Raw genomic sequence first — 16,339 nt, 5'->3', positions numbered from 1 at the left:
CTCATTGTCTCATTAGCTTCCATTAAAGATTGCATTAGATGTGCAATTCATTTTGACTGGGAGGACTGGAAGAGAATGATGAATCCAAGTTCAAATGACAGAAGGCGTTGTTATGCTTCTGCGTCGGGGCGACACCGTCGCTACGGCATACCCTGCTTGGACCCTACACCTTAGCTTGACGTGCGCCTCTCAAAAATCCTGACTACACGTCACGGTGACACGTTGCTGTGTGAACAGTGATTGGTCCACACAAAGCATCATTGCTTTCATTTTCTTTTCATGCCATGCTGTGTTTTTGCTGGTGTGATATTAAAAGTTGAATTTGGCGAATATCGTCAAATCTGCCCGCTAACATCCAAAAATATTGAAAGTGCATCTCTTGGTCTATGCCCTTCAGTGGGTGAATTAGTGTGGCAAATTTACCCATTCTCTGCCTCGACTAGTTCAGTGGTTGGACAGACCAACTCCGTTTGTGTGTTCCTCCGTTTTTTGCGTCTCCTGCATTTAAACATTTGTAGTAAAAGCAATTATTTTTCCATTTCCATGAGCTCCAGCTTGAGAAACAGCTGCTTCGTCTCTGACATTAAAGAAACCAAGGAGTGCAATGTGAAGCCCCGCAAAAGCCCGCCAACCACATAAAGATACACCCCCCTAGTGACTAAGCAGCACACTACAGCGCAATGCGTCACTTCTTCGCCAAGCTTCAAATGCTCATTGACGGCGTAGAGCAGGGGTCCCCAAACTTTTTCCTGTGAGGGCCACATAACCCTTCTCTTCTCTGATGAGGGGCCGGGGTCAGTTTGTAACAGAAAAAGTGTGACGATTGCAGGAGTGCCTAAATGTAAAAATGTATTGTTTTTCAGAAAGCCACAATCAAATAACCCTTTCTGGATTCTTCACGGAACCAAAGTAAATAAAATAAAAATGATATAATATAATGTAGTATAATATAATATAATATAATTAGGGCTGTCAAACGATTAAAATTTTTAAGCGAGTTAATCACAGCTTAAAAATTAATCGTAATTAATCGCAATTCAAACATCTCTAAAATATGCCTTATTTTTCTGTAAATTATTGTTGGAATGGAAAGATAAGACACAAGACGGATATATTCATTCAACATACTGTACATAAGTACTGTATTTGTTTATTATAACAATAAATCAACAAGATGGCATTAACATTAATATTCTGTCAAAGCAATCCCTGGATAGAAAGACTTGTAGTTCTTAAAAGATAGATTTTAGTACAAATTATAGAAATTTTATGTTAAAACACCTCTTAATGTTTTCGTTTTAATAAAATTGGTAAAATTTTCAATCAAAAAAATTAACTAGTAGCTCACCATTGTTGATGTCAAGAATTACACAATGCTCATGGTGCATAAAATCAGTCGCACCCAAGCGCCAGCAGAGGGAGACAAAAAACACAAGTAACAAGTGGACATGACACTGCTGTCATTTTAATCTGTTTGAGCGGGGCATATGCGTTAATTGCGTCAAATATTTTAACGTGATTAATGAAAAAAATTAATTACCGCCCGTTAACGCGATAACTTTGACAGCCCTTAATATAATATAATGTAATATAATATAATATAATATCATATAGTATCATATAATATAATATAATATAATATAATATAATATAATCAGGGGTGCACATAATTTTTTTGCCCAGGTTCTCAGAGGAGGACCTGGAGATGTGACTTGGTCCTCATTGAGCTTGAGAGCCGACCCACCTGATGCGATAAATTTATGACAAGCTTTACTTAGAGCCAATTAACTTTGATTAATTATATTAACAGTTAATGCTTGATTAACATCAACTGGCACAACAAAATTGCCATTACTTTGAAGTGAAATGTAAAGAAATAAACATAAAAGCACCAATTCAAAATAAAGGGCATTATGCGGCTCCCACATTAACTCCAGCCTTTTTAAAAGTGGGATGTCCTCCTCATAAGACCTCATTGAACGTGCATGTTTAGCTTTGTAAAATGCGAGCAAAAACACGTTTGTCAGTGCATGTCGCTGTTCATTACCATTATTCCGCCCTATTCCGCCACATGTCCATAGGGCGAGTGGGGTCCTGTTTGACATCGATAGTTTGCTTAATTGCCACATGCTCTCTCTTTTTTCCGTGCTTTTCAAAGTTTGGATGGCTGAAATTCTTTGACCCTACATAAATTGCGTTGCTCTAATCGGCGACATTGGGATTCTCACGGCACATTTTGTACCGCATTTCCGTGCGAGCATCATTCGCTTGTAGCCATGGTACCTCCTGTAGCCACTTTTCAGCAAAAGTCCTTTTTTTCGGTAGCTCCGGTGACGTCTCTGTCGTCTGTCTGTCTTTTGACGGGGGTGGGGGAACACGGAAGTAATTACTCAGTGTGGCCTGCCTCATCGACATTTTGAGAAGTTATTTTCTCGTGTCCGCCGCAAATAGAGTGGTCAGCCATCGGTACGCAAAAGCGTATGGAAGCCGTTGAGGGCCAGCGCGTTTGTCTACGTCCAGTACGCATGTGCGGACCACTTATGTGCACCCCTGAATATAATATAATATAATATAATATCATGTAATATAATATAATATAATAATACTGTATTAATTAAATAGATAATAACCAAATAACCATTGCTCAGTTCTTCACAGAAAAAAGCCAGGACATAAATAACTCTATTGAGGGGAAAAAAAAAAAAAAAAAAAAAAAAAAAACAATTTTTTTTTTGTTTTGTTCAGGGGGCCGGACCAAATGTGGCTGCGGGCCGTATCCGGCCCGCGGGCCGTAGTTTGGGGACCCCTGGCGTAGAGTCTACGTCGGAGCTACGCCGTCGGCCCGACACAGAAGCATAAACCAAGCTTTAGACATGTACTGCAAGCTGGCACCATCTGCGAGAGTCTCTGCTTTAAAAAAAAAAAAAAAAAAAAGGAAATATAAACCCTTATAAGACTACGAACGGGTCCGTGGGTGGCGGGACGAGATGACTAAGATGCAAAGCTTATGTGGGAGACTGTTTTATTTCCACTTAATTCCATCTCGGAAAACTCATGTGAGATTAAATGTTTTTTATCCTCGTGTAGGTAGAAAGCCTGTGTCCATTAACTGAGTCAGACGTGGGGGCGGGGACGCTATGGCTCATAAGTAAAGGCACTTGAAGCGTTTTAGATGGTTGCTAAAGACTTTTACTTAGTTTTAGGGCTGCATCTATCGAATAATTTAGTACTAATCGAAAAATGTCATCACTCTTGATAACACACGTCACTTAGAAGGTGTTTTTCCCATGTGTTTCAATTGAATTTCTGTTTGTGTCAAGCTATTTTTAAATTCTAGTTTAAGTCTAAAGTCTAAATTGTAAGTCCGGATAGGATTTTGAGTTTTTGCAGGGTTCAGACTAAATGTATGATACCTGCTGTATTGGAGCACATTAGGCACCACTGCTACTTGGTGTTTTATCCACCAGTGACTACCGAGCTAAAATTGACAGCTTTATCATGTTTTTATTTTACACCCTCATCACTCTACAGCGCTGTGTTTTTACAGCCTGTATGAAAGACACGCTAGCCACGCATTGACAGTAATCTTGAATAGTACAAACCTAACCCTGCGCAGGGCTAACGTTACGTTAGCAAGGTATAGTCACGTTAATCTTATTTATTAGCAATATGTTAACTTAATTTTACCTTGTCCCTCGTATCGCTCCTCTGCTCTCGAATCTGGTGCCTTAGGTGGAGGCGGGGCTAGGCGGGCGGGTCGCGCGGTGGCACCCGCCCTGGGTTTCGGGGGCTGTTATCGGTCGCAGGGTCCAGCCGGGGGTGTGTTAGTGTTATGCAAGCGCTGTCTTACAGTGAATACATGAAACAGTGTTCGCCTTTGTCTCCAGCTTGAAATGTTCCCACACTTTTGACATTTTCTGCTTTTTCTTGGTGCCTTTCTCTTCGCTTTTGTTGGCTTCTTCGTCGTTACCTCTATATTCATGCGCGGTTGAAATCAAATATATTCGCCGCCTCCACCTTCTTCCTCTACGCATGTGACTTCAGCGTGTTGTGCCGCATTAAAAGTAGTCCGGGCAAAACGTCATGCTTACAGCTGGCAGAATCCAACCAGGCGGAGAAAATGCCTCGATCAACTTTTAAAATCGGCTTACTCGAATTATTCGAGTCATCGTTTCAGCTCTACTTAGTTTCCTTGGCCATTTTGTCAAATTTTATATCTCGAGTTCCTCAAGTTTGAAGGAGAAAAATTTGACAAATCTAATTAGATTTCAAATATCTTTGCCATTTTCAAAAGCTCCTCAAAAGCTCAAGGACTGTCAAAAGTCTTAGTTTTTCTGTTTTTGGTGGAAAATCTCACTTTAATCAATATGAGACATTTACAAACAAATGACTTCTTGGGAAAATAAATGATCATTCGCTGACATGTTTCAGATAAAACAAGTAACTAATTAAAATACAAAAAAATAAAAAATAAAATAAATAAATGCAGTTTATTAACAGAAATGTGAAAAAAAAATACTGATGCTTAAAAATTACACATAACAGCATTATAGTATGTTGCACTTTCCAAAAAGCAGGGCTTCTTTGTGAATGTTATTTTTAAATTTTATTTTTTACTAGCACTTTACATTTCTTAAGGAATTGCAGCATTTACACAGCTGAAACATGAGTGTTTGACAATAGGGATGCTGTATTTAGATAGTCGATTGTTGATGTAAAATTGTCCAAATCCTCTTCTTTGAGGCTCTTAATAGTAAATATTCTCTGATCTCCATAGTGTTACTATTTTTGGTCCAGCCACTTAGCTTCAATCTTGGCCTGACTTGTGTCTTTCATCATCGTTTCCTATTCCTAGTTAGAACAAACGCTGCATTGTTTTGCATGCCAGACCAAACCAAAACCCATGTACAAATGACTGCTCCAAACATTTGTCACTTTCTGGTTTCATTCCGCCCTTATACCACCATGGTTAATTTATACAAATGCCTGGAATACATTGCAAGGGAGTCTTGTACTTCTATCCAATCTTTTCTCAACGTCTTTCTTGGAAGTGGTTTCTGCTTTGGTTTGTGGTTTTTCAGCCTTTTGGACTCAAACTCTTACTCGAGGTCTCCAAGCTTAGACGTTGTCAGAGAGACTGACAGAGTTGTGGTTCATGACAGACATAACAGGTGTACACAAAATCAAACAAAAATAACCTTGAAACTGCAGTTTTCCATTCGTCACTTTGCTTCAATGCACCTGTCACTAAGCCACACCCACAGGAACTCTTTGAAAATGTGGAAAAAATGTCTCCTTTCGAATTATGTGCTCTCAGTGGCTGATTGGTGACAGAGACAGCCAGTGCGGTGGAGCCTGTACGCGGCCGCAGGGAAAGCCAGTGTGCGGCTCGGATGGACGGAGCTATGACAACGGGTGCGAGCTGCAGAGAGCGCGTTGCAAAGACAAGAGCCTAACGCTGGCGCACCGAGGCCGCTGTCGAGGTGAGCACCAGACAGGGCCCGTTACACCATAGGTGTCAAACTCGCGGCCGGGGGGCCAGGCCTGTCACATCATTTTGTGTGGCCTGCGAAAGTAAATTGTGTACATCAACTTCATGTTTCTTGCTAAAATAAAATTCTAATAAAATAAAGCTCAGAACACATGCTGAGTTATTTACTCAGTGTCATGTTTTGGTTTTCAGGAAGAAATTGGACGAAAGTGGAGCAGTCAGCAGTGGCGCTCTCACCAACGCCCCCATCAGTCGGTAGAGAGTCTGTGCAAACAGGTAAGCAGTAGGATGTGCCCATAAAGGTACTAAATCAAATCAATCAGACGTTCGAGCAAAGTCATTTCTAGAAAAGCAAACAAATGTGATGAATTGATCAATTTATTTATAAAAGAAATGTCATTGTCAATGATGTTTCCAACTGTAATTGCCATATGCCCTGTGAAAAATAGAATAAGAAAAAGCTTAAAATCCATAAAAGTGAATATTAACAATTGCAAATGGGCCAACATAGTAAAAAACATCTATTTATCCAAATGTAATTTTAAAAATTTGAACAAAACACAAAAATGCCTTTGAATATTAATTATTTGAAAATACAGAAACACAAAAATACAATGTGAGTAAAGTATAAAACCTTTATAATGTACATACTTATACCAAACAGAATTAAATTATATTTTAGTATTTTTGGAGTAATTTGAAAAAAAAATTCTTCAACAAAAAAGTTGTATTTTATTGATTAAAGCAACACCCGGTAACTTTTCAACCTTTATAAAATATTTTCACATTTGTGACGATATATCAACTGACAACTAGTTAATGACGCCTCTTTTATATCTTGAGGGGGTCTGTATCGCTTTCACCAGCACTAATTAACTTTGAGGAGGGTGGCAGGAACCCTGCCACACAAAAAAATCTACAAATGTGCTGACTGCTTTACGGCATATGTCAATTCCCCCTTTCACTATTCATTATAAAGACTGAAGTCGATGCGGACGCTTTCGCGTGAATTCTGCAAAGATGGCAGAGCAACTAAATAGACAAAAACAGGAAAAAAAGGGAGGCTACCAGGATGCTCAAAAATAAACATTGGCCTGGCTTTCACTTGCTGGCGTGATGATCCCCCGCTTCCTAAGCCATACGGTTGCTAACCGTCATATGCTATTGTTTAGCCACAACTGGATTCATTACCTTATTACTATTCATCCTTCACACAGCCGCTGGGAACAGAAATGTCGTTTAATCCATCTGCAGGCAGCCGGGAGATTGATTTTTGAATGATTGATGATTTTACACACTATGCGTGTGTGCGCTAGTCCTCATGAGAAACACAGTCTTCCTTAAGGCAAAACACTACTGCTTTCAGGGTTTCCCTTAGGACTTTTTGAAGCTGTGGTGGCAGTGATGTGCGGTGAGGTTCATGGTTGGTGAGGCACTGACTCCTTTAGTGTCAGATTTACAAATATATAAACCAAAAAGGGTAGCTTATTCAATTGGCTACTGGTTATTTAATATCTCATCAGCATTCTTCACAATACACGAACACATGGTACATATTACTGATATGTAAAAGTAAGAAAATATGTATTTGCTCTACACCCTCTTTGTGTTTGCCGTCGCAATTCTATAATTCATGCAAACTAAATGAGAGTAAAGAGGGGTGTACAAACCACAGATTTCAATTTTGACCTTTAGTGAAATATACAGTTGTTTTTAAAACTTTTAATTCTTATACTTTAATAAATTTAAAACAGATTGCTCAACAAAAAGCATGAAAAGAAGAACAAAGAATATTTTATATAAGGCCAAAATGTAGTTTTTAAATATTCTATTGTATTTTTCTTAGTCTAATCTCTTTTTTTGAAAGATTGAAATGAAAATTGTTTGTGGTCTTACCTTTATTTGTAGATGAAGTCCATGTGCCTGTCCTTCGCCACAAAAACCTCCTTACTTTGTTATAAAAGTCCTCCTTTTTTTCCTTTAGTTTTAAGTCTCTCCGACTCAATGGAGACGATTGCTTCAATTAGATCGTTCTGTATTCTATTTGACAAGCCAGAAAACAGTTGATGTGTCCAAAAGTCTAGCTAACCTTTCATCTTTCTCAGCAAAAGCATGTAATAGTTCCACATAATTGTCACGATTAGAAGAGCTTGCCCTCTCATCTTTACCTTGAAATGCTAACTCCTGTTTAGCTAGGAAGCAGGTTGCATTAATGAGGTCTTTCAAAATCGTTCGGTTTTCCTTTACCTTAGCATTGTGGATGCTAACGTTGAGCCTCTGCTGTTTGTTCAAAGCCAAATCAATCCTTGAGCTTCCAAAAGTTTTTAAAGCAATCTGGCTTTGAATGTGAGTGGTCGATCTCTCATGTTTGCTGAGGCTTCGTGGTAAAATTTCCACGTCACAATATCCCGTGTTAGTCCAGACATTGGCACAAGTTGAGAACAAAAGGCAGGGAAAGCAGCCAAGGCAATTTTTCGAAGGACAGCCACATAGCCAGTCTTTTCGGGTGTACCACTCCGTTTGAAAAGAACGACCTATCTTCTGTCCTGTAGTTTGAAGCAAGCCTTTTAGCTCCGGCGTTGGTTTTACCTGTGTTAATCACATCCATTTTTGAATGAAAGTCCAATTAAGAGAAATTTTTAGCTTAGATATATAATCCTCTTCCATTTTGGGAGTCCGACGTAGCAAAATACAAAACGGCTCACAGCAGTGCGCTTGACTCGCCTGGCGCCAAGTACCAGTTGGCTCACGTACGCCTCCCTTCAGTGCGCCAGAGTACTATCTGCCGCAACCTGAGCCTTTTCACTGCGGTTTTTTTTCCCATCAGCAAAACTAAATACGTCACTAACAAACATGAAACTTTAAGGGTTAAAGACATTAGCCAGACTGTGGAAAATCAGGTCAAATAAACGTATCTGCAAACATTATAATGGTGACATGCAGATATACGGCAAACCGCACGCTCCAATTGCATGTATCAACACAGTTTGTTATGGATTGCGCATTCAGAGGTGAGGCTTTACTTGTTGCTGCCGCACCTCTTGTTTAATTTCTTTATTTGAACAGGAAATAGGCAAATTCAGCGATTTTGACTATAAAAAATGTTTGAAATTTGTCATACATAAGATTAGTGGACAAATATTAATATAAATTTAATGTTATAATTATTTTTTTCTCATGATGACAGGTGAGGCTCTGCCTCCCATGACCGCACGTCACTGTGTGGTGGTGGGCTGCATCGAAATCGGACAGCCTCACCACGTCGTGCCACTGCGAAATTGCGTCAAATCATGAATTTTCCCCAAGAAGAACCATAACAAAGGTCGATTTGAAATATTTCATTAGCCAGGCTAATGTTGTAGCTCTCAACTACGGTAAATGTACGTAAAATGCGTAGCTGATTACAGCTACATTACCCTACGTAATAATACGACTTTCTCTCGTAGCAATAGTACGACTTACACCTATCTCATAGTCCTTCTTTTTCCTTTTCTTTGGTCCTAATACGTACTACATTACCACAATAAAAATAGTGCTTCTGTTAACGGACACATTTCAGTGAGTAGGGGGAAATTCTAATTGCCATGTAAAGAGTTTTACTAGTTTCGGTGAAAAGGTTTTTTTTGTTGTTGTTGTTCGTGAACTACATTTACACACAAATGCACATCGAGGTACAATTTAGCTTAGCAAGGACTGGTATGAGATAAATTTTTCGAGAGTTCCAGAGCTCGCGAAACTTGCGAAAAAAAGGTGCATTTATCAAGGGTTCGTCAGCCGTGATTCCGTGTATCCGTCCGCCAAAAAAGCCTGATAGCACAGATATAAGTACGCCTGCCCCTCTGCTATTGGATGCATTGCTGACATTACCGCTGCAGCCCTCTAAAAATAGATCAAGGCTCTATTTGGGGCCCCGTCTCTCTTTGTGATTTTATTCAAACTTGTCGTTCCGTCCAAGAGGGCTGTCCATCGCTCACTTTCGTCAAAAAGTCCGATCCAAAATACTGTAATGACCCGGATGGGAGGAAGAAGGAGAGGAGTCGTTATTGGCTTACCTACTTTATTGTGGCAACAATAATAAAGAAAAACAATGACAAAATAACAGCGCTTCACTCTACGTCACAACTCCTCAGTTCGATCATCTCTTAAGGGGGCCGTGCGTAGTTATGGACATTACAATACAATGGATAGGTTGCTGCTGAACCCTGCACACTCGGCTACCGCTAGTTTAAAACGGCCTTAAAAAAAACAACCCAAAAAATAAAAGCATCTTTTGCAAGGCGTGGCGGCGCGCCAAGATCTTTAATATTCAGGGGAAACCGTGGCTTTTGTACACTGGCGTCGCTAAAATCGACAAAAAACTGGAAAGTTACATAGTGTTGCTTAAAATAAATGCATTCCTTCATTAAAAGTATGATTTAAAAAGAAACAAACCTGAAAAGTGCCTTGAAATATGCACAGACCAATCTGAGACAAATAACAGTTTTTTCCAAATAAAAATTCCAAATGACTCAAATGAATATTCACGATCTTATTAGCTTGAGTAAAAAGGAAAAAAGGAAGTGAATGAGAAGACGTCTTTGATTTTCCACCTCTTCGGTGGCGTGTAATTTTTCACAGACCTCCATCATTCACACCCTCAGCAGCACAGATTGATCGGAACTCTGCATCTGCTTGCCGCCCCCCTTCTCGTGACCTTTAGGAAAATAGCACCTCGAAGCAGATCCATTTTTGGTAAAGCGGTGTCGTCTTTCTGGACGCTATTAGGCAGTTTTCTTCCATAAAATCAAGCGTGCGTGAAAGAAAGCTGGGCAAAGATCACACATTTCGCAGAAGCCACGGCCTCTGCTTTGTTGCAGTTTCGATTGGAGCCGGCAGCTCACGGTCTTTGCTGGAATTCCACTGTCTGAGAACTCTTACAAATTGAAATGGAACGAAACACAAAACAGAAACTAACCCAAAAACAACTGAGGTGTGTAGAAGGATCACACTACATGATGACCCCAACCAAGTCAAAAGTCCTTTGTTTACCGGACCAGAAACAGTTGCGAGTTCTAGCAAAATGAACAACAATGGAAGAAAACAGAAAGTAGAAAGCTGGCAATTACATCAATCAATTTAAAAAAGCGATGTTTAAAAATGTTTGGTCATTGATGTCACTGAGAATCCTGCTAAGCCAAATAACAATGGAACAAATCTAGTATAAACCAACTAGAATAAAGCAGTCTTACCTTTTAAGTTTTCCTTATAGATGAGGGTCAGTCCAAGTGTCGTGTTGAGAGGAACCAGGCTTTGGAGCAAGCCCGAAGGCCTCAAGAGTCCATGTTTGTTCCAGAATGCAACGAGGACGGCTCGTTTGCGCAGGTATGCTATGATAGGCAATGTCACTATATTTTAGGACTATAAATCGCCGTTTTTTTCTTTGTGTGTTTTCTTTTATAGTTTGGCTGGGCCTGTGATTTACAACGCTTAGGAGCGACTCATAAAATGTTAAAATATCACACCAGTCAACCCGAGGCTGTTGGCAATCTTACAAATAGTGACTATGACTAATAGTGAATATGCCCTTACAAATTGGTGACTACCGTAATTTCCCGAATATAACGCGCACTTTTTTCCCCCAAAATCAACTTGTAAACTTATGGTGCGCATTATAAACGGGTACATGGATGGAGACAGAAATATATATGTATTACATATATATATATAAACCGATTTTTTTTCATTGACACGGCCACGTTGTGTTGAAGAAACGTATGCGGCCACCCGTTGCCGACCATTACGGTACGTGACGTCACCATTTTGTTTCGGTAATACTTCACTCTAATCGGCCGAATGATTTTGTCTGTGTTAAATTCTGCTTTTTTCACTCTTCATAAAGCACAGAATTTAGTTTCTTGAACTCATTTGAGTCGACGTTTATTGCAGCTCCGCAATTCGGACCATAACAAATGTAAGGACACACACTTCCTGTGTCCATCAACTATATCGGTTCCTCGGGAAACTCAAACCCAAATAACTATAGTTCCTTTTGTTACTGTTGTGTTGACAGCGATGAGCTCTCACGGATTTCCGACTTACGTTCTCACTTTCATTTTACCGTATCAATCCATGGAAGAAACATTTATTCATCATGAGGAAACGAGCAAGTTATACAGCAGCCTTTAAAAGAAAAGTCACATCTGTTTTGTTTTCTCCTAGATTCTGGTAAGTTGGAGAAGTTGTCAAATCATATTATTACCGTAAATATTGTCAGTTTACGGTAATGTTTTGAACTACCAATGTGCCATGCTTGTGCTGTGTTTCACCAGTCAGTAAAATGACATCTCTGTATCTGTACACGAGCTCTGTTTTCTTGTATTCTTCTATTTATTGGTGCTAAAATTAGGGTGCGCGTTATAAACGGGTACAATAATTTCCCCTAGATTTTACAAGTAAATTTGGGGTGCGCATTATACACGGGTGCGCCTTATATTCGGGAAATTACGGTAATCTTACAACGTTTTATATAGCGTGCAATATGAAACAAAAATAAAACTCAATTTCTCAAATAATATGAATTTATTGCTAATATTGTCACGTATAACCTGGTGCAATCAAAGAACAATATCTTCAGCTACTGCTACTTCATGATTACTAAAATTTAACAGTGACTTTTGTTATAATCGTATGTTGCACTTTTGGCAATTCCTATCATGTCTTTTGATCACTGCACTTCATGGCACTTCAGCTCGCAATTCAGTTTGACTTGAAGGTAGTTCTTTATTGTGTCCAATTATAAATTAAAAAGGTCAATTGATAAAATGAACTTACCGATGCAATCTTTGAGTCAGGGAGCATTTCTTTTGCTAATTCTGAGAAGTGATAAGCAATAGTTGCAGGCAAATTGTGTCCGGCAACAAATTGGCAGAATAAAATCTTTGCTTTCGTCACAGCATAGCTTTTCATTCTGCAGAGTGCATCTTTATTAGAGGTGTGTGAAATTTCCGATTTTTAGATTATTCGCGATTCGGCCGTGGAAGATTTGAGAACGATTCACAAACATCCAAATTCCGATTATTGAAATGTGTCAAGTAAAGCGGAAGTAAAACACACTCAGCGGGCTGCGCGGTCTTCGGGACGCAATGAGGAACGGAGCGAGAGTAGCTAAACATCATGCTTGTCGTTACCCGGCCCCTTGGGTAATGCCAATGCTCAACTCACGGCTCTAGCTCAACTCATGCCACGAGATAAAAAAACAACTACATACCTGAGTGCTGCCGACAGCTGCTAAAAAAGTACATCCACATAATGTTAAGGTAGATATCATATTTATATAGGACTAGATGCCAAATAGACTCAGTGGCGAGAGCAGCACATTTGTAGAAAGCTAGATGCGGGCGTTAGTAAACGGCCGCCATCTTAAAGCAGTAGACTTCCCTGCAAGGCTGTTGTAGCGAACCTATTTAACTTTTTTATCTAAAACACTCCTAAATCGGTAAAATATTGACTTGAATCTATCTTTAAAATAGTTTTAAAACTTTCACATGTCGAAAGTAGACAAAAGGAAAATTATGGAATAACAGGAGCAATTTTAACAACTTTAACGGTTGATTCACAACATTAAATTAATTGAATGTAGTTTAAAGCTGCTGATACAGAATGGGGATTTGAGTATATTATTTATTGTTTTTAACTGTTAACTTGATACTGAAATAGTCGTTAATTTAAGCCTGCGAGGCTTTTAAAAAATTTTGTTTTATTTTTTATGCTTTTTACAGTTTTTGTAACTAATGTACAAAACATTAGCAGCTAATAGCGGGGAGGGGGTCATCAATTTATTTATATTTATTTATATATTTATTTAATTTTTTATTGATTTATAATCGAATCGTAGCCTCTGAATCGTAATCGTAATCGAATTGTTAGATGCCCAAAGATTCCCATACCTCTCGTCTTTATGACCAGTGTTGTTAATCTTACTTTAAAAAAGTAATTTATTACAGTTACAAATTACTTATCCCAAAAAGTAATTGACTTAGTAACTCAGTTACCTGAATGTAAGAGTAATTAGTTACTTGGCAAAGAAAGAAAGAAAACATAGTAACCTTTGCTATGTTTGGAAGTCATTTAATGTTGTGAATCAACCGTTAAAGTTGTTAAAATTGCTCCCGTTTTTGCATTAGTTCCCTTCTGTCTCCTTTTGACAAGTGAAAGTTTTAAAACTGTTTCATCATTTATAAAGATATATTCAAGTCAAGATTTTGCTGATTTAGGAGTATTTTAGATAAAAAGTTACTTAGGTTCACTTGGAAGGTTCACTACAACATAACCTTTTGGAGAAGTCTACTGCTTTAAGATGGCAGCTGTTCACTAACGCCTCCGAGTCTGTCATTTCGCATCTAGTTCAAAATATATTTAAATATTAACATTCGCCCTTAGCCTGAAACTGGAGCCGGAAGTAACTCATTTTCATGGCGCGGGATTCAAAAATTGAATATATAAAACGAGCGCTTCCACACACATCCAAGCAGTGTATTTCATTCAGGAGCATAAAACACCACATGAAATATGAAATAAACATGCTTTTTGGTGTTATACGCACTTTAAGCCTTATGTGAAAAATTGTGATCTTCCCCTTTAAAATTCAGGTAGTGGAAAGTCAATTACATGCGATGACATTTTTTTGTTGTTGTTCATTCTTATGTAAAGGCAGCAAAGGGAGAAAAATTGTTAAAAAGTAACCGATAAATTACTTTTAAAGTAACTCAGTTACTTTGATAATAAAATAATCAGTAAAGTAACTAGATTACTTTTTTGAAGCGTAATCAGTAATTAAAAATTACTTTTTCAAGTAATCTGTGACAACGCTGTTGGGGACAAATGGCCCAAAATTTAATTTATGGTCCCGTATGGGTAAAATTCAGAAAATACAGTCATAATTTTCATTAGAAGAATTGTAAGTATGGCTGTATTTGGTTACACAGGTGCAGTGTCACACTCTGACAGGCTACTGCTGGTGTGTCACCGCCGATGGAAAGCCAGTGAGCGGCTCCTCGGTGCACAACAGGACTCCGGTGTGTTCAGGTACTGCCAACAATTATTCAGGGGGGAATGGAGAGTCTTTAGGTTTTTTCGGTGGGTCATCCAAGCTAAGGTGCTATGGTCACGCCACATTAAAAATTTGACATGAATGGGCACAAATTTTAGAAATGGCTAAAATTAATCATACATGCTAGATTCTCAGCAAAATGGCCGATTTCCTTTGTCTTTTCAGGCTTGGCTTTTTGAAACTTATTTTATTGGGGTTCTTGTATTACACATGCCAATCACATTTAATGTCACTAACTGTAACTCTTGGAGGTCTGAGTTTTCCTCAAATTTCCAGGCTGCACTGCACTACAACATGTCACTTGGCTATCTTTCTTTGCCCACAGTCTATGGACAAAAACACAAGCTTCGCATTGCAAGTCTGTCTGAAGTCTTTGCATAAGCTGTTGTAACTGACTTTCCTCTAGTCTTTTCATTTGTTTCAGAGAGAGGGTGTCCACTGTGTTCAATGTAAATACCGGAGACAGTTGTCTCATTAGGTCACAGCTAATACTTGCTAGAATTTACGAAAGCGCTCCTTTAGCTGTCTGTCTTACTTTGTTTTCATCCTTTCAACTTTCTGAAAGGTAGTCTTTACAGTGTTCTGTGAAGAATACTGAAGATTGTTGTCACATGTAGGACACTCGCAAGAAATTTCCACAAATTTGTTGTCGTTGTTGAAACTTTTTTTAGCAGGTGCATTGACCAGTCTCTTCCCGTCTATTCGTTTGTCTTTGTGGGACTGTTTTCAATGTGAAGATTCTTGTCACATTTTGGACTCAGACAGTACTTGTTTGATATTCACACAATTTATGAACATGGAAGATTCTTATCCATTGCTGTACAGAAAATTGTTGGTGACTTTATTTGACCAGTTTTTTTCTGGTCTTTTCATCCATTTTGGACGGCATGTCTTCCATGCAGCAAATGGGCAATTGCTGTCCCATATAGGGCACTCTACTACTGCCTAACAGAGGCTTTCGAGGCGAACGTTCTTCGTGTTTTCCTCCAGCCAGCGAATGACATTCACCGACATGTCAACCATGTGAAAGGCATCAATCATGTGCCGTGTACATTTGCAGGAAACTTCCATGAGTTTTTGGGAACTTACGGCGGGACAAGCGCATTGACAGGTAGTACATTCTCCAATCCAAATTGAGATTGCTCAGCGTGTTTCCTACTTCCTTTTTGATTCTCTTCTTTGCATCCACCAAGCATGTCAGCACCTGCATGAGCCGGACCACAAGCTCTCTGTTTGATTTTTAGTGCATTGCAATGTCGGGTTTTTCTACTCAGCAGCATGGCAGTAATCAGAAAATCCTTTAAAACTTGGGGTGTAGAGCCACGGCAACAATTACACTTGGGTACATACAAGGCCTTCGGCTTTTCGTATTCCTGACGTGCAATAAAAAAAGAAGCTTAAATGGGAAATTTAAGTATTTTTGTATGTGCTACCACTAATCAAAATACTTTAATTTAGTGAAATCTGAATTAAAATGAATAATTCATCAATTTAGAACAGTGGTTCTCAAACATTTTTGCAGCAAGTACCACCCTAAAGAGTACTTGGCACTCTGAATACCGCTACATGTATAATTGATGGTGCTAGATGTCGAATGATGTCAGGGAATGATCGCAGCCAACCTTCCCAGTCAAAATGAATTGGATGTAAATGGCACTGAAACCTGAACATTTACTCCCAGTCCTCGCTCTTCCCAGTTCAAATGAATTGGATGGTTATCGCCATCAATGGTAGCCAGTGAGTTAAAAAAAAATGTTAGT

The 16,339-nt window shown here is 38.9% G+C and overlaps 1 protein-coding gene across 6 annotated transcripts in view; it reads left to right on the top strand.

Moving 5' to 3' along the window:
* The window catches only part of smoc1 (SPARC related modular calcium binding 1), a 67,077-nt gene that overhangs the window by 13,756 nt on the left and 36,982 nt on the right, over window positions 1-16,339 (top strand). For 4 of the 6 annotated variants that reach the window (XM_057860254.1, XM_057860259.1, XM_057860253.1 and 1 more), the window contains exons 2-6: window positions 5,318-5,483; window positions 5,684-5,767; window positions 10,740-10,852; window positions 14,455-14,554; window positions 15,640-15,690. In XM_057860254.1, coding sequence (XP_057716237.1) covers window positions 5,318-5,483; window positions 5,684-5,767; window positions 10,740-10,852; window positions 14,455-14,554; window positions 15,640-15,690 — 514 coding nt within the window. The remainder of the gene's footprint in view (window positions 1-5,317; window positions 5,484-5,683; window positions 5,768-10,739; window positions 10,853-14,454; window positions 14,555-15,639; window positions 15,691-16,339) is intronic. The other 2 variants (XM_057860257.1, XM_057860256.1) reach the window with 1 other exon arrangement.

This window comes from Corythoichthys intestinalis, chromosome 15, assembly GCF_030265065.1.
Source record: "Corythoichthys intestinalis isolate RoL2023-P3 chromosome 15, ASM3026506v1, whole genome shotgun sequence".
In the NCBI taxonomy this organism is placed as follows: Eukaryota; Metazoa; Chordata; class Actinopteri; order Syngnathiformes; family Syngnathidae; genus Corythoichthys; species Corythoichthys intestinalis.
This window is presented reverse-complemented; position numbering and strand designations above follow the sequence as displayed.